A 23,777-nucleotide genomic window follows, 5' to 3' on the forward strand; every position below is an offset into this window, starting at 1 on the left:
ATGTACATGTACAACCATAAAATTGAAAGTATTTTCACTCAAAACTGGCCATGGATGATTTTTTTTTTTGCTTTGTTGTACGGGGTTAGCTTCTTGTGTTTAACCTTGGAACATTAGTTTAACGGAAGGGCAAATATGAATAGAAATGCAGCATCCTGACAGTATTAGGCAACTATGGTAGTGCGTTGAACCATTTCATTTGAACATTTGACCAAGTGCTGCGTAGTAGGACATTTCTTGAAAAGTGTTGTAATTTCTGTAGCTGAAACATTGGTACCGGAGCGTGGGAATGATTGTGTTGTCAATCATTTTAATACAGCTACTACCTCAAAAAAAAAAACTTTTTCTGTGTCGTCTTTTGTCTCAGTGTGTTCCGTTATAATGCACTTTTTAAACTGGATTTGTCTGACTCTGAAATGGCAGTTCTCATTTTGTAGTGTAGTGTTCATAGTTGTCCAGTAGGTGGTAGTGTTCAGTCGAGCTCACAGCCAAAGGGGCGCATGTGACGTCACTGCTACGTTACTTTGGCGCGATGTCCAAACAAATTTGAAAAGCAGAGGACTCGAACCGTTTCGTACACGGAGGAAGACGAGAGTAGGGGGACTTCTTTTATACAAAAGTTTGAATTGTGGCAAGCGGCACAGCTGTTATTCCAGGTAACTTATGTTTTATCCATCCATCCATCCATTTCGATGGTTTAGTCTTTCTCAAACTTTTTCCGCCAAACGGCTGACACGTTTGTGTGGCTAGCTTTGAAAGTTAGCCTGCTAACTTTAATAGCATTAGCTGTTGTTTGTTTTGAGTCACATTAACGTTATCTTACAGTTATATAGAGACCGCTTCAAGTTTTTATGCTACTTATAAAGACGGGAGTAATTTTTGCATGTTCAGATTTTTAGCACCCCCAGTTAGCATTAAGAACAAGCAAAAACACGATGTAACCCCATAGTTTGCTACTACAACAATGCCCCGTATCTGTAACGGAGATCATGCATATTTAGCGGAGCAAACCGACTTACTAGGTTATTTAAGGTTGCAAATCCACTAATGTTTTCATTCTTAGGGATGTCGTGGGACTTTTTTGTGCCTGTGTGCGTGGGGGACCTAGTGAAGACTGGTGGGATCAACCAATACGTCGTGCAGGATGTGGTCTCCCCAAAACAGCTTTCATCCCAGCTCAGTAGTAAGTTTAAATAGTAAGTTTGTATGGATTATGGAGCTCCTCTTTGTTAACGCATGGTTGTGACTGGACTCTCTTTCACATCAGGATTCAAGGCAGCTCTGAGAAGCCAGGGCCCTTTGTGTGTATTGGAGCATTTCGACACAGGCTACAGTGTGTTACAGTAGGTGTTGATCGTGTGATGCTTGAAGTTTTTACTGTGATTAATTAATTATTTTTTTTTTTTTTACAAAATAAACTCTTTTCTTTTTAAGGCACTTCAACTCAGTGGATCTTGGGGTGAAAGAGGATACTCTGGAATTGCTTGTCCAAGGTTAGCCCCCCCCTTTGAATGTATGTTTTTATATTTAAATTGACAACCGTGATAAACTCGGGACATCCATTCTGATATCATGAGTTTTCTTTCTCTTCCAGTGGTTAGTGGCCTGGCTGTTTCCCTGCCGGCACTTCTGGTCTCCACCTCCCTCTCAGCTGCTGAGCGCAAAGAGAATCTTAATGCAGTTAAAATGAGTGTCTTCTTGCTCTGCAAACTCGCCGAGAGCCTTGAAAGCGTCTCCTACAGACAGTGTATTGTCACAGCACCAGGGAAGGTATGGTTATCGATGAGCTTTTTACTTTGGCTATAGCCTTTCAATTAATGCTTCTGCATCAAACCACTGGGAATGTCCAATGATGAGTCCATGGCAAAATTTATGATCCAGTCAGACCAAGACACTGTGGTCTTTAGCCGGCTGATAGGTGGGTAGTCTTGGTAGTGTGGCTGAGTTTTATTACACTGCTGTAAGGGCCCACCCATAGCAACATTGTCTCTTTCTACAACCCCTGACCTCCTGAGAGAAATAGGATGTGTTAAGTAGAAGATGTCAAACAATCTGTGAGTCTTTTAGTCTTTTGTATGTCTTGTATGAATGTCCAATATATGTATCAGCTGACATGAAGCCATAGTGTCTGCATAGGTGGTTTGGCAGTTATGATTAACTGACTTTGGTAATCTGAGGGCATTTTTCCCCCCATTAACTTGATTTATTTTTTTTAACGGTCACTTTTAGGGGTTTACAGTTGAATATCTTTGAAGGTTAACTTGCTAAATGGATCAACCTTCTCTTGTTTTGGACAGGGTGGGAAAAAAAGCAAATCGGGTGCAGAAGGACTTCTGCAGTGGGACTCGGAGAGAGAGGGGGTGCTGCAGGCTCTTGTCCAGCTCCTGCAGCTGGATATCCGCTCCCTCTGGAGCCTCTCTTTGGTGGAGGAGGAGTTTATCAGGTACTCTGCTGTCTGAGAAGCTGTGGGCGAAGTACCACATCATTGAACTGTCTTAACTAGGTTACATGGTGTGATTTCCCAGCATTGCTAACACTGTAGCTTAATGGGGACTCTGCGTGTTCATTAGTGATGTCACAGGAAATTTAATAAGGTTAGATGATCCTGGAAATGTGTTTCATTGCCTAATTTATTGGAAATTGCCCTGTAGTCTGAAATTATTTTCATTTTTTTCAGGAGATATTTGTGTTATAGTTCATGTTTAGTTTGTCTTTAGTTGTAAGGTCAGCACTAGAATCTCTAGTAACTTGTGCTTTAATAAAACATTAGTCACACTTACTGTGCAGTTCTGATTAATTCAGTATCTTATGCCATTTAATCTTGGCTTCAGGTTGCTTTTTGCACATACAATAACACGAACAAACTTGAAACTGTACGTGTTTTATTTCCTCTTAGCTGTGTGACCTGCTGCTGCTACAAGCTACTGGAGAACCCGACCATCGGTCACGTCAAGAGCAAACCCACCAGAGATTGTATAATTCACTTACTGGGATTGTTGATCAAGAAGTACAATCACCTCCTAGGTTAGTGTCTCCATCACATACAGCCCTGTGAACAGATTTTATTATCCAACATAAGAGCCACTCATCTTTGGCATCTATAGTTGCTTTGTACTGTTTTAATGTCTACTCTTAAAATTTTATAGGTGCCGGTGTTAAAGTGATCCAGTTGTTGCAACACTTTGAGCAGTTGTCATCGGTATTTGCCCAGGCTGTGTCTGTGTGGAGCACAGAATATGGAGTCAGAGCAATCATAGGAGAAGTCATCAGGTCGGTACATGATTTATTCATTTATTTTCTTCAGCTGCTGACACTTGACTTACCCTTTTAAACGAGTTTGTGGAAATCTAAGACATTGAAAGCAAATGCATTTCTGGCTAAAAGTAAATGCTTCTCTCCCATCCCTCAGGGAAATTGGTCAGAAGTCTAGTGAAGAGCTCGCCAGAGAGGGATCAGGTGTCAAAGCCTTTGCCACCTTCCTTTCAGAACTCGGTTCTCTGGTACCTGAATTAATGATCCCCAACATCAGTGTCCTCATCACACATCTGGAAGGAGAGGTATGTTGAAAAGGAAGTGTGTTGGTCTTTAGACGGCTAGTTTTGTGCTATTTTCATCCACATATTTGTGTTTCTTGTAAAATGTGTTAGAAAAACAGAATCACTCACTAATTCTATTATTCCTTTAACCAATGTCCCCCATATTCAGCTTGGCAGTTTTTTTGTTTAGTTTCTGTTAGTGTGTTTTTCTTCTTCTTGATATTTCATGCATATTTTGCCCAGTGATGAGACCAAGGCGAATACGAGCTCACTGAATGAGAGTTGGGTTCTTCTTGCCTTGACTGGCAGGTAATCTTGGCAGTGCAGAGGAGGATTCCTGCTCTGCTGTAAGGGCCTGCCGACAGTGACTTGGCTCGACCCAAATTATTCCTCTACAGTCACAGAGGAGTAATTGCTTGGGGTGATGCTGACAGGGTGTGAGTGTTGTGCGTTTGCATGATGTGTGTGTGTGCGCAGAAGGCAAGAAGCATACCCATCTCTCTTTGCTCTTCTGTGAGCCATGAGTGCAGTCTTTGGTAATCTGAGGGCTGTAATCTGTAAAGTTTTCCCACGTGTTTCCTGATGCAGTCGTAGAAACTACACGATCTTTGCACTCCGACTTAAAAACCTGCTTGAATGTCATTTCTTTCAGAGCCACACAATGCGTGTTGCCGTCTGTGAGGTGCTGGGGGAGATCCTTGTGCGGGTCTTGTGTGGTGATGGGCTAGATGACTCTGGCAAAGCAGACCGCGACCGCTTCTTCGACATACTGCAGGAGCATCTGCATGACACACACTCCCACGTCAGGGCGCGTGTGCTTCAGGTCTACACGCGCATCGTCAACAGCAAAGTATGTTTTCTTTGATGCTTTGTGTATATTTTTTTTAAATCAAATTTGAAGTGAAGTCCCTCTTGGTATTAAAGGCGTTTTCTGAATTCAGGCGCTGCCTCTGTGTCGGTACAGCGAGGTGATGGAACTCGCTGTGGGACGCCTGATGGATAAATCTATAAATGCAGTGAAGAGTGCCATCCAGCTGTTGGCGGCCTTCATTGCACATAATCCATATAGCTGCAAGGTAACTCAAACAAAAGTGATTCAGTCTCTTAAGTGTCGGGTATTTCTTAGGTTTCAGCACTGGGCTTTGTTGTGATGTCTTTCAGCTGAGCAGCGCCGATCTGAAGAAGCCTTTGGAGAAAGAGACGGCTAAACTGAGAGAAATTAAAGAGAAACTGGAGGGGGAAGCACCTGGTAAACATCCTCCGTGATTGTTCAGAAATGTCTTTTAAAATCGTGCACTGTAGAATGATTTAATTCGTGTTGAGTTCCTGTTTTGCCCAGTGATGAGACCAAGGCGAATGCGAGCTCACTGAATGAGAGTCACGTTCTTCTTGCCTTGACTGGCAGGTAATCTTGGCAGTGCAGAGGAGGATTCCTGCTCTGCTGTAAGGGCCTGCCGACAGTGACTCGGCTCGACCCAAATTACTCCTTTAAAGTCACAGAGGAGTAATCACAGGGGAGGGAGCTGACAGTGTGTGTGTTTGTGTGCGTGTGTGTTTGGATTTGAAAGAGGCAAGAAGTTTACTTTTCTCTCATTTCTGAGCTGTGAGCTGTGTCTTTGGTAATCTGAGGGCCAAAGTAAAAACACCCACTCAAACCGTGCACGTTAGGTATGTAGCTTGAACAACTCGTCCTGTTCAGTCGCATTTGTAACTTTCAAGCTTTCATCCATTTTGTACAGTTATTAAACCTTATTTTAAATTTCTACAGCTTTAATTTATGAATTTGGAAGTGCATTTAGATAAGAGCAGATGGTGAATATTTGAATTATTCATATAAAACTGAAAGCAGTCAAAGTTCCTTGATGTTATTAGTGGCATAAATTATGGCATTTCAAATGTAGCATCAGTAAATCATTATTTTTTTCCACAAACTGAGGGACCTTTTTTAATCGCTCTTTAATTTGGGTAAGAAGATTATCCATTAAAAGTATTCATCAGCCCTGCAGGCCGACCGCACAGCTAGATATGTCTTTATTTAGTTCATTATTGGAAACAGAAAGAACACGGCTTCAGGTATATTATGATGGGGAAAATGGCACATTGGAGAAAATTAAGAAGAAAAAAAGTTGTAGTCAAGCAACACTCTCCTGATTCTGAGACTGACAATTCATCCTGCTTCTATTTTAATTTCCCAGTGCGTTGTTCCACATTTTCTTTGTAGCTTATACATGGGGAGCTGTCACTGAATTAGATTTTTTTCATTTATTTTTTTCTCCCTGCAGTCGCAGTGATAAAGGCATCGGAGCTGTGGGATGCCATGGAGCCTGAGCTCCTTGCAACTGTCAGGACAACGCTGGAGCCCACGAGTGAAGAAGAGAAAGAACAGGGGGAGGAAGAGGATGACAGGGGTGTGGAGGAAGAAAAGGCTGCAGAGGACGACAGAGCGACTGCGGTGAAGATAGCTCAGTACCTGCGCGTCAACAAGTACAGGTGATGGTTGTCACCAGCGGAGGCGCGGCTAAAAGTTGATCGGTCGTGTCACTGCCTCAGGGTTTTCTTTTCTTTGCCTCTGCTACAGTGTTAATTAGGCAAGAATTTGACATGAAGTATGTTATCTCCCCCTGTGCAGGAATGCTGTTCAGCTTTGTATACGAGCTCACAGCTGCTTCCCAGAATCTGAGATGTTTGCGTGTCTGTCCACTCTCACTACCAAGAATGTAATGGACACGCTGGCTTTGATTTTCAAAGGTAAAAGCTTTGTGCAGTTCACTTAATACATGTCTATGAAGAGATGATTGAACACATTTTAGGTTCAGGTCAATGTGTTTCCATTTAATTGTTAAAATTTGATTTAACTTTGGCTGTGTTTTACAACACTAAAAGACTTCTCAAACCATTGGTCTCAGTTAGAACATCAGTAACACTGTGTGTTGTAATACGATGCCAACCATCACAAATCTGTTACTGAACTGAAACCTCTTCAGTCCCTTCCAAGAAGTAGCTTTAATTTAATTAACTAAACAAGCAGTTTGACTCATATATGTGAAACTTGATTCCCTTTTTGTCATGAATGTCCATCTGATTCTTGTCCTTCTTCTGATTAAATCAAAAACCTTCCCACTAGTTAACATGGTTATCAGCAGATGCGTACACCGCCCCTTAGAGACTGGCTCGTGAGATCCCGTCACAAAGGAATTTAGTAATAATTAGCTAATTATTCGGGTTTTTTTTTTTTTTTTCTTTCATCTAAATGCTGCCTGTTCACCTGCCTTTCACACATTAAAAGCATAAAGGTCACCTAATTATTGAGCAGCAGCTTCAGGAGCTGCTATAATCAAGCAGCGATTGTAAAGTAGTTTTTATACGTGGGTCTTTTTTTTTTTAAATTTATTTATTTTTTTTTATTATAAATGCCAAATCACATCAATTGTTTTACAGTAAATCCTCTATCCCTGGTATTAACCTCAGGCTCTAGTGAAGACGCCTCGGAGCTCAGCCAGAACTTGCCACCAACCCCACAGAAAGAGGGAGCTGAAGAGGGGGACGACAGTGAACTGAAGAAGCAGGAGATGTTGGTGCAATACCTGAAAGATACAGAAACCTTTGCCTTACAGGTGGAAAGAGCGATATCTGTCATCAACATGATGCTCTACTGGAAAACAACTTCGGGTACAAATCTCAGCTTATTTTACATTTCGGTTTATAGCTTTAAACGCTAAAGAGGTGCACATTGTATATTCTACGAGATAAATGGGGTTTTTGTTTGTTTTTAGTGGTCCAGGAGGCAGTGCAGTTTTGTGTGACGGTGTGCGAGTTCAGTGTTGCTAACTCTGTCAGCGGAGTGAGGAAGATGTTGCCTCTGGTCTGGTCAACTGACGCCGCCATTAAAGATGCTGTGGTTCAGGCCTACCGGCGCCTGTATCTGAACCCTCAAGGAGACACCGTTAGGTCTGTAGAGAGAATATACATAGACAGTGTAAAGCACATTCTGTTCGTATCCATTTTGTGTTAAGACACCGTTATCAATTGCTCAGTTATGCTTGTATTTAATCTCATCTTGAGGGTCAGAATTCATATTCGTTGTGACGATTACAGTCACATTTGATAAATTTTCTGTGAATGCTTGCAGGCTAATGTTCCTATTTTAGGCTCGTAACATTCATTAGATGTAAAAACAATATAATACTGCTTGCTTGACATAATTTATTTATTTATTTTGTACACATCAGGAAAACAGGGGAAAAATAACCGCATTTGTCTGATCTTTTATCAGGCTGAAAGCTCAGACTCTTGTGGACAACCTCTCTGAGCTGATGGTGGATGCATCTCTGGGAACTATCCAGTGTCTGGAGGAAATTGTGAGTAACTGTTATTACTCTAATATGACTCATATTAGAGTATATTAATGACTCATTCATGCGTAATGTTGAAAAATATGTCTAAAAAACTGATTAAACGTTCATTGAGGGGATTGTGTGTTGAGTTTTTTTTTTTTTTCTCGTACTAAAGCAATCAACCTTGTAATCAATGCAAACACGTGTCCGTAGGTGCAGGAGTTTTTCGGCAGTGGCAGCATTCTCCAGTCCAGCGTAATTCAGATGTTGTGGGAGAAGTTTACCGGTAAACGAGAAACTCCTGCCATACACAAGCGGGCTGCAGTGTTACTTCTGGGCATGGCTGCGCGGTAAGAGACAAAACTGCGTTTTTTCCAGTTAGACAAATTTATCATACCATGATGAAGAATTACTGTCTCATTGTTCCTGCCTTTGACTGTCTGGTTGTTTTAGTGAAATCTGCTACTTTTTCATCAAAAAAAGCATCTCAAACTAATTCCATAACACCAAGAAAGTTTAGACCACCACAGGGAGTTGATTAGTAGATGCACTGAGCAACGCCTTTTTACATAATTAAATGTAGAATTCAGATTCGCAGCTTAGTGTTTATTCATGAACAACTCGGGGCAGTAGATTAGGTGAGCACATCAACCAAATCTAATATTCCAAGTCAGATAATGAGACAAAAGACAACATGGACATCTCCTCTTCAGTCATTTACAGTCTGTTGACGAGTGGAAATAAATTTTATACGGAGGTTTTGATGTTTCTGGAACTCAACCGAGTCATTTCTCACCTACACTTATTCATTGTAATCACAATCTAATTAATTTAATTAAATTTTAGTCCAGTTCATACATGCAAAGCCAATTTTTTATCTTTTTATTTTTTTTGCTAAGGAAGCCAAAAGATTGCCCTGAAACTTCTCTTCAGTCCAGCCCCCCCCCCCCCCCCCCCCCCATCCTGCTCACTCTGGTGTCAGAGGGCAGAAACCCCTGAAAGTAACTGTCAGTTCACTGGCTTCTCATGAATGTTTACTATGAATCTCATTTTAGTTTACTTGTCATGCAAATTGTTTAAGGGATGATTTCAATCTGGAATCCAATTTTTTTACATTCTCTGAACAATATAATTAAAAATCAACTGGAACGGGCAACTTTAGTAAATTTTAACTGTATTTTGATAAGGATGTAAACTGTATTGTAAGATTAACTTTAATTTATTTTCACACCAAACATTACCTATTGACGTATATTGAAATGATCAGTGTTTCACACCTGCAGAGAACCTAACTTGGAATTATGACTTGAACTATTTTAGGTGCCATTCCTGCCTGTGTAATGGCACTATATTTTGGTCCTTGACATACAGCAATTCCTCATTCGATTCGTCAGAACACAAGCCCAGCCTCGGCTCCTCTTCATTGTAATCAAAGGCACGACCATATATCTGGCTCCTTGCCAGTGCATTTTGTAAATGTGTATATATATATATATATATATATAAATATATATGTTCTGTGTTCAGTCTACCTCAAAGAATGCTGCCGCTTTAGGGAAGAGTGATCGAGTGAGAGCAAATGTGAGGGGAAAAAAACAGTATCTGCAGTCCACCCACACTGCTGCTTCTCCTCATCCAGCATCGGCAGCATTCATAACCTATTAAACCTTCTGTGCTTCTCCTAACCCATCCTCCTACATGCATTATCTGGGCACCAGCCTAGCTCTGGCGAGGCCAGCACAGAGCACTTGATTTAGGGCAGTGTGACTTTGTATAAAGATGTGATCATATTGCATTTTAAAATGTGTGCTTTAACGATGCTCTAACGTATCTAACAGGGCGGAGAGAGAAGTGGTGCTCAGTAATCTGGATACTCTTTGTTCTGTGGCTCTGGGAGAAAAAGTGACTGAAGACTTCCTTCTAGCAAGAGACACAGTTATCACTATCTGCAGCATCACGGACCACGTCAGGGTAAGCTGTGAACCATGGTTTACAGACCTGTAAAGCTATCCAAATCATCATTTAACACGGTGCTGATTTTCTGCAAGTGAGAAAAAGTGCATCATTTTGCACTATGATGTAATAGGTTAATGGGAAGAGGCTCTAATGTTAACGAGCTGAAAGCGCCTGTCGCCACCTAGGGTGGAAGTGTCAGACATACTTCAATCAATAACTCAATAATTTCCCTCCTGTGCTTTTATACTGAGACAAGGACGGTAAGCCAATTAAATGGCCACGTGGAACTTTAAACGCACTTGTAAACACACTGAATGTTCTAATGCTTTTCTTCAGCAATCAAAAGGAGCTCCATTCAGGCTGCCTCAGGACCATCAGCTCTTCACCTGCCTCACACAGGCCATCGCTGAAGGTAACGACAGACGAATGTGCTCTTTGACTGGAAAAACGTCTACTTTTTATGGTCTTAGAGGATGAGACCGCAAGCGGTGGAAACTGACTGTATATTTGCTTTAGGTGCGGTGATGGAAGACCCTTACTGGCAGAGCTTTATGGAGCAGGCCGTCCGTCTCATCTACTTCCTGGCTGAATCCCCGGACCAGCTGTGCTCCCGGCTGCTCCAGCGAAGCGCTCGCCTCTTGCTTGATCAGATTGCAGAAGGCGGCGAAGTCAACAGAGATGTTGGCCAAACGCAAGATGGATCTCAGGAGTCCAGTGAACAAGGCGAGTCATAATGTCTTAGTAAAGCAGACGTTTTTTTTTTTTGTTTTTGGTTCAAAAATCTCAGTGACTTATCATTGGCGTGTTTTGACGTCCACGCTGATGATGTATGACTTGTCCCTGAGCTAGCTCTTCATCACATGTGTCCATTTGTCTTTGTCTCCTGCAGTGAGCTGTGCGTGTCTGGCGCAGCTGTTGGCTCTGTGTGGATGCGTGGCTTTCTGGCAGGTGTCTCACCTTGAGCGCAGTGTGAGTGCTGAGCTGCGGAGGAGGAGAGGAGAGACTGAGGAGAGGGAGGAGAAGGAGAAAGGACCCGCCAGTAAAGCTAAGGTAACGAGCTGCTGCGCAGGTGTTAGACTATACGATATGTTATGCTTTGGACTAGTTGGGGAAATAACTAAAGTTATGTAGGATTTCCGTGCAGAACCTGCCCACTGCCATGTTTCTTTTGTTCTGGGGAACCGTGTAAAGTTGAAATTATTGCTACTACTTCTGTATCTATATGATTTGAATTAAGTGTTTTATGGTTTCGGCAAGAAAACATAAAACAAATATGTGATGGTTTCACATCAGTTTTCATTGTTTCATGAAATGAATGAACTGTGCGACTTTTCGTATAGGAAAAAATACATATTTGGGCTCTGGGAACTCACACCTCATTAGTTGATGAAATCGACTTGTTGATTGATTTTCATATTATGGTTCTGGACTCTGATCAGATGTTTGCACAAAACTATTTGGAATGCTCAACTCGACAAAAGTTGGCGAGCCTAAATCGAATAAAAGTACTTGTACAGATACTTTGATTTTACTTAAGAGTCGACGCTGAAGCCCAAACAACCTGCTGTGCAGTGATGTATTTCCACAATCAGAGCGCGTCTCAGCAGGGCGGCTTTATGATGAGATTTTAGTGACACAGTTGATGAGTGATGGTTCATAATTGTTCAGCCCGACGGGGGATGGGAAGATGAATGTTTCCTTAATTGCGATCGGAATTTTTTTTTTTTCATTTATTTATTTATCTTTTTCATGTGTTTCTCTCTCAATCCTGAGACAGACAGTGGGAGACTTTGACTTTCAACCAAACGTATAGGTTCACATAAATATGCTTTTTACACATATTTGACCTTTAGCATTTAACATTTCTGTGAGTGATGAGAACACTATTAACACCCCCTGAGCAGTGGGCAGCTGCAGAGAAGCAGTAGGGGGGCTGTGAGCGCCGTGGCACTTCCCCAATGAACTGATCACTCAGCCTTTAGGCCAAGATTTCTTTTTCTTGCCAGTCAGGGAAAGGAACTGATGAGCTTGTGGTCAGAAATGGCTTCTCTTGGGTATAAGCACCAGCTGCCCTCACAGACACCAGCACAGGGGGAGCCATAAAAGGCCCGGGTTGGAATTAGACCTGGGTGGATACGTACTGAGCTCTAGAACATGGAGAGTCTGCTTCACCAGGTGTGCCACAGGGGAGGCTCCCAGTTGTCATTTGTTTTACCAGAACTACATCATGCTATTTTTTTTCCTGGATATGAGGCAAATTACATCAGATTGTGCCTTTTTTAAAGAAGGAGCACCGCACTCATCTAATAGGCATTCATGGTGTTTTTTGAAGGGTTTTATGGGTGATGGTTTGTCTTGCAGCAAGCAGCCAATGAAAGTGCCATGGAGGAGGAGCTCGGGTTGATTGGTGCCTCTGCTGAAGATACAGAAGCTGAACTCATCAGAAAAATCTGCGAAACAGAATTACTGGCTGGTAAATAAAAGCTCATGTCATTCGTTGTCTGGACCACATCAAGCTGTGTTATGAACCCTTCGTGATACTATTGATCTTCTTCGTAAATCATATAAATAACCAGCTTATCTCAATCTGTTTAGAGGAAAACCTGCTGAGTGCTTTCCTGCCTTTACTGGTGAGAGTCTGCAGCTCCCCAGGACGCTATTCCCACCCCCAGCTCACCACTGCTGCGTGTCTGGCACTCTCTCAGTACATGATGATAAGGTAAACATGTGATTAAACCATTTTCCTACAGCGTCGTACTGATTGTTGGACAAGTGCATAGAATTTGGAATTGTAAACTTGAGTTTTCAGAAATTATTATGGCAGGTTGTTACTAATATCTGACATCTGATGAGTCAAACAGTCGGCTTCCGAATAGAGCATTAATGCTGTAATTTCTTTATCCCTTCTGTCAGCCCATCAGTGTGTGAAGAAAACATCCGCCTCATTTTTACGGTGCTGGAACGCTCTCCTCTTCCTGTCGTGAGGGCCAATGCCATTATAGCCCTGGGAGACCTCACAGTCCGTTTTCCAAATATTTTGGAGCCCTGGACACAGAATCTCTATGCGAGGTAACGTTATGACCACTTCTGTTAGACCAGCTTATGAATACAAAACTTATTTATCACAGTGGCAGCTCCCTCCCTCGTCTCACACATACACTAATTGACTCTCTAGATGAACATCATCATATCCGTGGATTACTTTTGTTTTTCCATCCAAGATTGTAAGAAGGAGCGTACACGCGCTGGCTCAGCTGAGTGGGTGTATTGTAAATGACGTTTCATTGCAGCAAACGCCCCCCCCTCCAATGCTTGTAAAATCAAGCCGTCTTCATATCCAAATCCCACCATTTCTCAGCGTGCAGAGGGCTGCTGCTGCTGCTGTTGCGATGCTCCACTGAGCCACATGATGGGAAAAGTTGACTCGATCCGTCATGACTTTTTAATGGTGGGAAACAAACTTTAGAGAAACTTTAGACATGATCTATGGTGGCAAACTTTGATAATGTGCTTCATATTCTGCAGCTGTGGTTGCCATGGGAACTTAACATCGCTTAATGGCTTTTAAAAAAATAAACAAATCACCACGCTTGAACTTGGGTGGAGACTCGGATCACTTCGGGCAAGGGTGCCGAGAAACAACGAACAGCCTAATTACTAGTGTGTTTTAGATTGTGAGTAGACCCAGTGACTAGTATTTCATAATTATACAGTTTGGTTGAGGGGAGCTCACAGGAAGAAGTTGGCTGAAGTCAGAGGTTTTACAAAGGCTTATGCTGTAGGTGTGCTTTCATTTTAAAAGCAGTCTTTGTTACTTCTACGCTATTTTCCTGGAGCCAACTAAGACGCTGAAGTTTGCTCCATTTGAAGTGCAGTTGTAATTATAATGGAAAATAATGCTCACATTGAGGTGTTTTCCATATGTGAAACATTAGTTTCTTTTATAAGACCCTACTGTGCTCGTAGTGTTTTCTACCTGATAAGCATTTCAGAGCGTTCCCTAATTGTCTCCCACACACCACCACCTCCACTGTTCTCGTGGCTGCTGCCCTGGTGCCTCCTGATAAGCGCATTAAGAATTAATTACCCTGTTCATTGCTGTTGTAAGCTCCTGCACTGGCATGTGGAAGTAGCATGTACAAATGTGTGATCCTCTGCCAGGAGTCCTGCTCTCTGGTTAAAATGAGAAATGGTAAATGAGTTTCTTTTGTTTTGTGGTTTCGGGTGAGGGTAATTCTAAATTGGTCTCACGTTGCTCTACCACAGCCTGTCCCGTCCTAATGTATTCTGCCAAGGTTGTTCGGTTTCAGTCATTTGAGGCCAAAATGACATAAGTATAGGCGATGTACCTCTATTTATCCCCTTTTATTCCTGTCTAGTCGTGCCTTTGACTTATATAGTTCTCATGTAGGCCATCGGTTTCATCCAACTTAGAATATTAAGGAATACTGTAGATGTTTGTCGTTCCATTTTAACAGGGATTGAAGTGACCAATACGTACTTGTACTTCTAATTTTTCTTAAAGTACACCATTTTGTTGACAGTCTTTCAAGAGTCAGACACATCAGTAAATTACATGAGGTTCTATGCAAATATAGAGATCTAAATGCAGATGCTTAATACTTTGAATCTCTGCATACAGTGGAAATCCTTGACCACAGCCTGCCACTGCAAGACACCAAATTACTCTCGAGTACAAGAAAGGCGACGGCCTCATTATCCGGCGTTTGATTTGTTTACCCAAAAAATTGTGGAGAAGGTGGCAAACAAGGCTGCGTCCAACACTCTCAAATATATGTCCGTAAATTAATTAACCGGAGACGCTGAGTTTCCCATTTCTCTACTAATTACCTGTAGTGTTGCTGGTGCCGGTTCACATGGTAACACTGGCAATAAGTTGTAAATGTTCAAAGTTCCTTTACTTTTGAAAGCACCATTTTATACAAGTCATCTGAAGGTAAAAGTGTCGAATTGTAAACTTGTCATCGCACCTGACTAATCACACATGAAGGACACTTATGTGGACTCATTTTCCTTGGTCCTGCTGGCTCTCCTGATCCCCTGGTTTTGACTGTAGCTTCATCGGAGGGTCCGATTTATTTCAGCAAGCAAAGTGTATCAGCATCCACCGAATGAGCTGGCATGAAATTCAGAACATTTGCTTTCAGCTCTTTCTGCCTTTGCATTAGATTAACATGAATGCGTTGGCAATCAGCCCAAGTGAAAGTTATTTTTAAAAACATGGCATTTTTATGCAGTGAGGAGTTTAAAAGCCTGATCTGACTATGGACCACGGAAATATGCAAATCTCCTTTTTGCATTTTAACCCTAAAATTTAAACAAAAGATGAATCCATCTCATGTAAATCAACTAAAATTGTTGTACATTGTGTGACTCCCATGACTTATCACCCATATTACAGATGGAATTTTTTTTTCTTTGTGCCATTACCAAGTCAAATTTGACTTTGTGTAGCACTTTGGTTTTAGACAAAATGGCTTCAAAACCATTATAATCTCCTGCAGCACCAACCTAACTTTAAGTGATAGCTATATAGTTATATAGTCAAATGAGATATTATAATCCAACACCGCTTGTGTTGCCTGTGTGTTTTGCCCCCCCCCCCCCCCCCCACACACACACACACACACACACAGACACACACCCGTCTTAACGTGTGTGATGCGGCTTCACATTTTCTACCGAGGAGGAGCTGTGATTGTTGCAGTTGTTATTTACACAGATGTGCTTCATAGAGCAGAAACGGAGGGAAAACCTGGAGGGGTTTTAATTTGATTACAACAGTTTAAATAATAATTTTATTTAAATAAATAATAATCATTTCATTTAAAGTGCCGGTGACATCATATATGTGGCATTAAGTTAAAACTGACCATTTAGCCCAAGGCCCAGCCGTTGTAAGCATGCAGATAATCTAAACCAACAAACTCTAAATGGCTTTATGTCTGTTAGATATCCACATGTTTGTTCTCTCATTTTCATCATGATGTTTTTATTTAGATTAACTTTTTACTTCACAGAGCAGCTGGTATGGCTGAGGACTGAGTCAATTACCGAAGAGTCTGAGACTTAACAAGCTGGCCTGTAATTTGATTTTTTTTTTTTTTTTTATATATATATATATATATATATATATATATATATATTTTTTATTTTTTTGTCCTCTCCTTCTCCTCCTTCTTCCTCCAGACTAAGTGACGAGGTTCCTTCAGTGAGGCAGACCGCTGTGACAGTTCTTACTCAACTGGTGCTTAAGGATGTGCTCAAGGTCAAAGGTCAAGTGAGCGAGGTGGCCGTGCTGCTGATTGACCCGGAGCCGCACATTACCAGCCTGGCCCTGAACTTCTTCAATGAGCTGGCCACAAAGGTACACACATCCAGGGGCCGTGATGGACACTGAATAAACTGACAGATGTTTAACTCTGTTATTTGCGCCACCCGTCAGGACAACGCCATCTACAACCTGCTCCCTGACATCATCAGCCGCCTGTCGGATCCAGAGAGAGGCATGAGCTCAGAGGACTTCAACACCATCATGAAGTGAGTTTCACAGCTGTCCAGGATCCATTCTTCCAGTGGATGTCTTCGTCCACAGAGTTTATGTCCACAATTTTGAAACGGTCGTAATTTAAGAGACTTTTGAGGGGGGATCTGAACAGCTCTGCCATTTCTACAGTTTGTTTAGAAGTTGTGTCTGTGTTTTCAGACAGCTGTTTTCCTACATCACTAAAGAAAGGCAGACTGAGTCTCTGGTGGAGAAATTGTGTCAGCGCTTCAGGACTGCCAAGTGAGTACATCTTCCCTCATGCTCATCCTGCCACCTCTAACCTGCATCTTCTTTTGTTTTCACTGAAACCGTTTCGCTGCTCATTTCTGAGTCTGTCCTGCTCTGTTTCATTGTGTGAGATCTGCGGGTGGATGTGTGGGTAATTGGTGGGTGTTTTCACTGGGAAGAAAATTTCACAATTAAAACAAGTTCACAGTTCAGTTCACCCATCACGTACACGGACATCTTTTTGTCATGGAAACAGTGTTCCTCTATAGTTGGGCAGAGTAGATGGGATGACAGGCCTGGCCAGGCTTCAGCCTCTGACTCATACTCCATCCATGCACGAAGCTCAAAGGAAGGACACTTTATATTATACGATGGCAAAGTGAATTGAGGCATAAAAGGTTCCTCGCAAATGAGATTTGGTCCAAATATCAGGGCGATGCCGTGTTCATGAGTAATGAGCTGCTTTGTTTAGGGTCTGGCATGTCTGTGCATTTTGTTGTTGCTAATCAGGTTTATTTCCTAATCACTCAAGCTTTCGTTCTGTGCTCTCCTCAGGACCGAGCGTCAGTGGTGTGACTTGGCCATGTCCCTGTCTCTGCTGTCCATGTGTGAGCGTGGTTTTAAGAGGCTGCAGGAATGCTGGGAATGTTACAGTGACAAGTTGACTGAACCTGGAGTCTACCAGCCTCTGCTCTCCATCACTGCCAAGCTCCGCCGCGGGGCTAAACCACAGTTTAAGGTGAAGTCTACTCCCAATCAAAGTAGATGTGGGTTTTTTTCCCTCAGTCCTCCAGAAGACGAACCGTTATAGCTAATTTTTTCACTTTTTGCATTTAGTAATGATCCATTTTTTTTATCAGGCTCAGGTCGAAGAGTTTGAGAAGCGGCTGACTGCGGTTCACACTCGGGGCCTGGAGAACGTAGAAAGTCCTGAGATGGATGAAGAGAACCAAAAGGAAGGAGGGTCTAAAGAGAAGACTGTCATGCGTACACCTCATCCCACCAGAGGACGTCAGAAGACGAAGAGAGGTCAGAACTCGCAGCTTTGACTTTGAAGTTCCCTGCTCGTTGAAGCAGCTTTTTCTTTTTCTTTGTTTCGTGTCAAACAAAACACTTTTCTGTCTTTTTTTCAGGTCAAACAAAGTCCTCAATGTCCAGCCACGGTGACGACAGTTTTGTGACTCCTCAGAAATCTCGCAAGTCCAAGAAACCTGTGATCACCTTCAGCAGTGATGAGGAGGATGAGGAGGAGGGTGAGTTCAGCCTCTGTTTATTTTTCTACATAAAGTTGTTTGATGATCATCATAATTTTAATTTTTCAACTTGATTGACTGGTAAATGCTCATATGATCGTAAAAAATCCAAACACATTTGTTCACTACGACCTGAGACGCAGAAGTTGGATGATAAAGGATCTGTTTTTAAAAGTTTTTTTTTTTTATCATTATTATTATTATTATTATTATTATTATTATTATTATTTCAAGCTGCAAAACCTATTTATCCTTTTAGTTTGAATTAGTTTGTCACCCAATTAATCGAGCTTTAATGCTTAAGTTTGTCTACTTTTACAGTTGGTGCTGCGAGTCTCTTTTGTAGACACTCTGGATGGGATGTTTAGACCAGTGGAGTGAGCCTCACTCGGGAGCTGTCTGAGTAGATTTAAGACGTAAAGTGAGACTAATCCGAGATCTGCCTGAAAAATCAAATATAAATCCCACATTAACAAATTTAATGTGGGCATAACATTAGATGAGATGGGGAGTATGTGGCTTTTTCAATAGTTTTGATAGAGGGTAAAATGTCTTTGACGCTTTTGATTAGATTGCAGTTCGGTTAAATGTTTTAAAATGATTAGACTTTAAACCCGAGAGAGTCTTTTGTCAGGAAACTGGCATTTTTATTTTCTCTGACTCGATAGATTAGTGTGGAATTAGATCATTTTTATATTTCCTTGCAGTTTTACCAATTGGCACAAAAAAACCAGCATTAGCAGTGCGGCATGTTACATTTCGCAGAGGTTACTGACACAGCGGTGGATTTAAAGCCCCCCCTCCACCGGTCTGAAGAGGAGACGATACATTCTGAAATATGAACTCTTACAATCGTCTTGTCTCCTTGCTTAGAATGACATGTTCATGAGCTGTCCTCCTTTACCAAGTTTTATTTATTTACTGTTTATTTCATCAGATGCTGTGATGGCAGAGAGTGAGACCCCCAAAGTGACGACACCCATCGCCCGCACATCCAGACGAGCTCGCCTCAGAAACTGATTTCCGTCTTTCTTGTTTTGTCTTTTTTCTGTCCCCTTTTATTTTTTATTTTTTTTTAACATTTTATCTATAAAAAAAATGTTGCATTTTTATCTTTATCTTTTTGTACATATTATTTTTTTAGCAGTATTGGTGCTTGGCACCAAACCTTCAGTAGTCTGACGATCATCTAATGACACAGAATCCAAACGGCTTTTAATAAACCTGTCTCTGGTTTTAATGAGAAGTTCGTGTCTGTATGTTTCTGTTTTATCGAGATCTTCTGCACACTGAAGAAACGTCCTGACAAATGTGTGAAGTCTTGTGTGTCTGCTGGTTTATGTCAAGTAGATTTATGCCGTCATTACAAGCGGTGTTGACTGCCTGCTTGTATCATGTGTTTGGACAGCAGTGTTTAAAGGACTGCCACAGCTTGCCCAGACGGTATTACTGCCCCACTTCAATTCAATTTTCTTTTCTTGCATTTTCTGTCATATTTATTTCAATCTTCCAGAGGAGAAACACGTTCATTGTGTTCCTCAGTAAAGAGTGAGGCTACATGTTGTTTACTGTCTTTTCTTTTTTTTTACCCTTTTATTCTGTCTGACACACATGCCGTTGCCTAGCTGGCCATTTCTGTTCTCCTGTAATCAATCTCTTTTGTAGATCTCCCTCCATTCTCTGCCTGGTGTTTTTCTCCCTTTCATTCTCCTCCTCCTCCTCCTACTCTCTTCTGCCTACTTTTCCTCCAGCGCTGCGCTGACATCACATGCACGGTAGTTTAACCCCCCCTCCCCTCCCCTCATCACTAATCTCTCCCTTTCTCCTACGCCCTCTCCCACACGTCCTCTCCAAAAAGATGAGAGGGGTGCATTTTCTGTATGTGTGATTGATACGTTATATAAAGACACTTGCCAGCAGCAGGCTAACTGTATTTGTCTGAGGACAATTGCAGTTTAAATGTATTCAGTGGGTGCTGAGAGTGCAACGCCAAGTTCATTTGCACTTCATAACTTTTGTCAGCGCTGTACAAAGATTAGTTCAGTTTGTTCGCGCTCGATATGAAACCTACGTGAACAGATTGCGTGCTGATTGCACGCCCAGAATCTAACGTTTGTGGCAGGGGTTTATTTACTTGAAATAATCAGAGGCTGCCGAACTTTAAGGTCAGTGTGTTGGATCATGCAGCTCCTGCTAATGTTGTAATTTGGCGGCGGGGGGTACAGGGAGCAGATGGCACTGACAGACTGTAACTTACCCAGCAGAGAGGGGAGGTCACTGCACGCTGGGAAAGACCACTGAGACAAAGGGAGAGAGGGAGGCTTATATGCTAGAGGAGCATTGTTACCACATGGGAAATGTATAATTCAGGTTAAGTCGTGACTGAAACAATCACGTGGTTCTTTCCAACGGCTCAACTGGTAATTTGCAGGTTGCTTTGACGAAGCACTCGCTGACCGTTGCCCTCTGACCTTGGCTTGTGCAGCACGCTGGCTTCAGTTTGGCTCACCGCACAGAGTCACCTTGGCAGTGAGAGTCTCTCTTTCCAAGGCAATGACATCACTCTAAAGAAAAGGGGACGAGGAGGAGGAAGATGATGTGGAAGTAGTGGTGGGGGGGCGGGGGGCGTCTCAGGCTCTACAAAACCTCTGCAGCATCCCAGCTGATGCCCCAGCATCCAGCATCTGCCAAGGGACAGACGCAAGAGGAAGAGAATCACCCTCCCAATTCCATCACAGAACGACCGCGAGGAGGAGGAGCCTGCCGAGTGAGAAACTGATGCTCCCAGCAGGTGCCAACAAGTGAGAGGAAGCTGAGAGACAGAAGGTGGGAGATGGAGAAGAGTCTGTGAGAGCAGAAGACACCCAGAGCTTTCGAGAAAATAACAAAACAGGTGAGTACTTTTAATTTTTTTTTTTTTTTTTTTAATGGCGGGTCTTTTTAAAGATTAAATCCTGATCAGACGTAATGATTTATGTTAAATTAAGATTGTTTACAGTGGTCTATCATTGCTTAAATGAGCTGACATAGTTGAAATTGATAACTTTTTTTTTTTTTGGTTTTGTTTTTACTAAAAGACCAAGACTAAACAACCAAATTACCGCTTTGCTGATCCTTATAGAAGACTTGATGCAACGCAAAGTTTTATTCTTGAGAAGATAAATTCATCTAGTTTTTTCTTTTTTCTCCTACGCTTTTGTTTAGCGTAACAGATTTAAATAACAGATTTAAAAGCTTAACCACTGACGGGGGCTGTCAATTAGTTTCAGCTCGAAGCCGTTATATATATATATATAAAACATTAAGCTCACCAGCATTTGTCTCTAAAATAGAATGAGGGGGAAAATGATTATTTATAACCCAAAGAGCTGAATCGAGGACAATCCCATCACTATTAATGTCATCGAGATAATTTAATTTGAAATTGCTTTCTTGTTTCTTTGAAAATAGCTGAAATAACTTTTTTTTTTTTTTTCAGCATAAATTCATTCGGAGCGTTTCCAGTTTTCCTGCTCTTCGTCTCTGCTGCCATGCTGTGTCCTGTGCTGCTTTGTGCTATTCTGCTCCTCCTGACTCCCTTAGAGATCACAGAGGCGCGCGCTCTGCATCCTTCTCCCGATGCTGTGCAGGTACAGTGGAGTGGGAGTGGGAGTGGGAGTGGGGGGGGGCTGACAGGAGAAACGAAGTGGATTGAGGGGAATTCGGTGGATGAGGACTCTGCGAGGGGAGGCTGAGCTGAAAAGAATGATAATGAAATGTATTCCTGATTGAATTATTCTGCCGTGTACACACCCTGACAATTAAATTCCATCTTTTCTTCCCTCGCTGTGTAGTTCATGGAGCAGTTTCTGGAGCGCTATAATGACCTTCTGACTCTGGACGATCTGGAGAACCTGTTGAACAGCCAGCCGGAGGAGCAGTCCACCGTTTCCTCTGGGGTCAAGGCGGCCGAGAACCCCAAGTGGGCTGACGTCCAGACGCAGCCTGAGACCCCCTGGCTCCGGCTGCTGAAGGGGGCCCTGGCCAATCAGAAGCGAGGAGAACCGGACCGGTCACGGAGGGGCTGGAACCGAGGATGCTTTGGCTTGAAACTGGATCGGATCGGGTCCATGAGCGGATTGGGCTGTTAGTGGGAGAGACGTGGCGGAAAGCAAAGACTCGTGACGTCCTTAGAGGAAAAAAAAATAAAACCAAGCAAAAGCTTTCAACTGCAGAGAATCATGTGAACGTGTAGACGATGTGTAGTGTGGCGTAAACCTGCAGTGTTGCTAATGTGGTTTCATTGAGCGTAGATCAGAGGCTTCACACTCTATTCCTTGTGTAAGAATAAAAACTGAATATTAGAACACGTTAGATATGTTTCCATCAAATTATCATCCTGATTGTTGGATTCTGTGTTCCTGACTTTGTCTGCGTGCAGTAAATGTAGAGATGTTTTAACATTTGGTGCTTTTAAAAGCACCCGTAATGGACGTGGATATCCAAAGATGATGGCACCTATTAAAACCTGCGGCTTATTTTTATGTTCACCTTTGATTTGCATGAATAAATGGATTTGACATTTGTGGCGTTCTGGTTCTTGCTCATAGTAATTCAATACTTGCTCCCACATGGTTCATTCCCTATTGACACCTGTCATCTCAATTTCTCCTTCAAAATGGAGCTTTGCATCGTCATGACAAATCTTCTTTTTTATCTTGATGATTTATTTGATATTCTTGTGGCTGTTGGAGGAAGTGAAGTCCTTCCCCCGTCATGCTGGAGCATGGACCTGCTGCCACGTCCAAAACTCTTTCTACTCTGGCATCACAGCAAGTTTCCCAGGGAGAATAAAGTCTATAAAAGCTGTACAAATGTGTTCACATTAGTCAGATGAGCTTATATAGATTGTGTTCCACTTCCTAGTAAGAAAACCTACTTAAATACATATGTACAGTGATATACGAGACAGGTTTATGGCAATGTTCTAAACCGAGACTAAATGGGCTTTGTGTTCAGCAAACTACAGAAAGAACTCACAATATTATTAAAAAGGCTCCAGGTAATATAGGTAGCATGAGAGAAACAACAATACAGTCTTCAAACCATTTATAAATGATCTATTCAGAACATCTGCCAACCACAGACCGATCAACTTGGACTATAAGAGACAAAAAATTATGACATTGTCAGTAATGATACCAAATCAGAAATTGGTGAATATCTTAATATCTGAAGCTTTACTGGCAGTCTTTGGTGTCCGTGCTGCATCTGCTTTCTTTAAACTATTCCAAAGATTTTCAACAACACTCAGTTTCCTGAAGTGAGATTCACAACGGCATGTCCGAAAATTCAAGCAAAATTGCTATTTCTGAGAAAGTTTTTATTAGTAAAAGCAAACTGTCAGAAATCGGAAAGTTAAACAAACACTTTTGTGATGGACTGTATGCCTCTCACCCAATATTGAATGGATGGATAAAACCTATTTTGGACTGGATAGTGTAGTGGTAAGATCCTTTTATGTGGGTGACATGAGTTCAGATCCTCACCCTCCCCATGAAAGGTACTACCTCCGGTAGGGGTCCTTAGGTAAGACCCCCTTACGCTGCCTGCCTACCTGGGATATCAGTGTAAGATGCTTTGGATAAAAGCGTCTGCCAAATGCATAAACATTGAAACCCTTATGGGCTTCTAAGGGCATTGTTTGTTATCAAATTACGCAAATTCTAAATTTATCTCCATATTCCCACATTTCAAACCTCGTGGTAGTAGCCACTGGCTCTTCTAAGCAGCACAAACCAACAAAACAGAAAAAAATAAAGAATTATAACAGTAAAATAATGTGAATAACAAAATGACAATGAACCTAAATCCAGAAGATCGATGAAACCTGCTGAGAGAGCTTCTTGTAGGGTAAACAAGC

At 42.0% G+C, this 23,777-nt stretch overlaps 2 protein-coding genes and 3 non-coding genes across 6 annotated transcripts; all 5 read left to right on the forward strand.

Annotated features, from left to right (window-relative positions):
* The first annotated feature begins 53 nt into the window (after positions 1–53).
* ncapd2 (non-SMC condensin I complex, subunit D2) lies at positions 54–19,121 on the forward strand. 2 transcript variants are annotated; one of them, XM_075465783.1, is made up of 32 exons: positions 54–656; positions 1,064–1,183; positions 1,268–1,343; positions 1,435–1,493; positions 1,595–1,770; positions 2,298–2,443; positions 2,897–3,024; positions 3,147–3,270; positions 3,410–3,557; positions 4,189–4,386; positions 4,478–4,612; positions 4,698–4,785; positions 5,819–6,026; positions 6,166–6,284; positions 7,005–7,205; positions 7,310–7,484; positions 7,810–7,894; positions 8,084–8,220; positions 9,709–9,841; positions 10,163–10,238; positions 10,343–10,549; positions 10,716–10,876; positions 12,188–12,299; positions 12,422–12,545; positions 12,740–12,895; positions 16,037–16,214; positions 16,293–16,387; positions 16,554–16,634; positions 17,178–17,361; positions 17,483–17,651; positions 17,756–17,875; positions 18,813–19,121. In XM_075465783.1, exons 2-32 carry the CDS (start codon positions 1,066–1,068, stop codon positions 18,893–18,895), a joined length of 4,200 nt encoding a protein of 1,399 aa, XP_075321898.1. In that variant the 5' UTR covers positions 54–656; positions 1,064–1,065; the 3' UTR covers positions 18,896–19,121. The 2 variants fall into 2 exon arrangements, with proteins under 2 accessions (XP_075321898.1, XP_075321897.1); XM_075465782.1 differs by having other exon boundaries at positions 54–1,183.
* Positions 1,845–2,181, forward strand: LOC142380945 (small nucleolar RNA U85). Its single transcript, XR_012769891.1, has one exon. It is a non-coding gene; the product is annotated as a small nucleolar RNA U85 (small nucleolar RNA).
* LOC142380943 (small nucleolar RNA U85) lies at positions 3,774–4,086 on the forward strand. Its single transcript, XR_012769889.1, has one exon. It is a non-coding gene; the product is annotated as a small nucleolar RNA U85 (small nucleolar RNA).
* On the forward strand, positions 4,870–5,169 carry LOC142380944 (small nucleolar RNA U85). Its single transcript, XR_012769890.1, has one exon. It is a non-coding gene; the product is annotated as a small nucleolar RNA U85 (small nucleolar RNA).
* A 1,411-nt stretch (positions 19,122–20,532) lies between the features above and the next one.
* nppcl (natriuretic peptide C-like) lies at positions 20,533–22,439 on the forward strand. Its single transcript, XM_075466701.1, has 3 exons — positions 20,533–20,768; positions 21,354–21,504; positions 21,709–22,439. The coding sequence occupies exons 2-3, from the start codon at positions 21,406–21,408 to the stop codon at positions 22,003–22,005; spliced, it is 396 nt and encodes a 131-aa protein (XP_075322816.1). The 5' UTR covers positions 20,533–20,768; positions 21,354–21,405; the 3' UTR covers positions 22,006–22,439.
* Positions 22,440–23,777: the final 1,338 nt, after the last annotated feature.

Source organism: Odontesthes bonariensis, chromosome 5 (genome assembly GCF_027942865.1).
Source record: "Odontesthes bonariensis isolate fOdoBon6 chromosome 5, fOdoBon6.hap1, whole genome shotgun sequence".
Lineage (NCBI taxonomy): Eukaryota > Metazoa > Chordata > Actinopteri > Atheriniformes > Atherinopsidae > Odontesthes > Odontesthes bonariensis.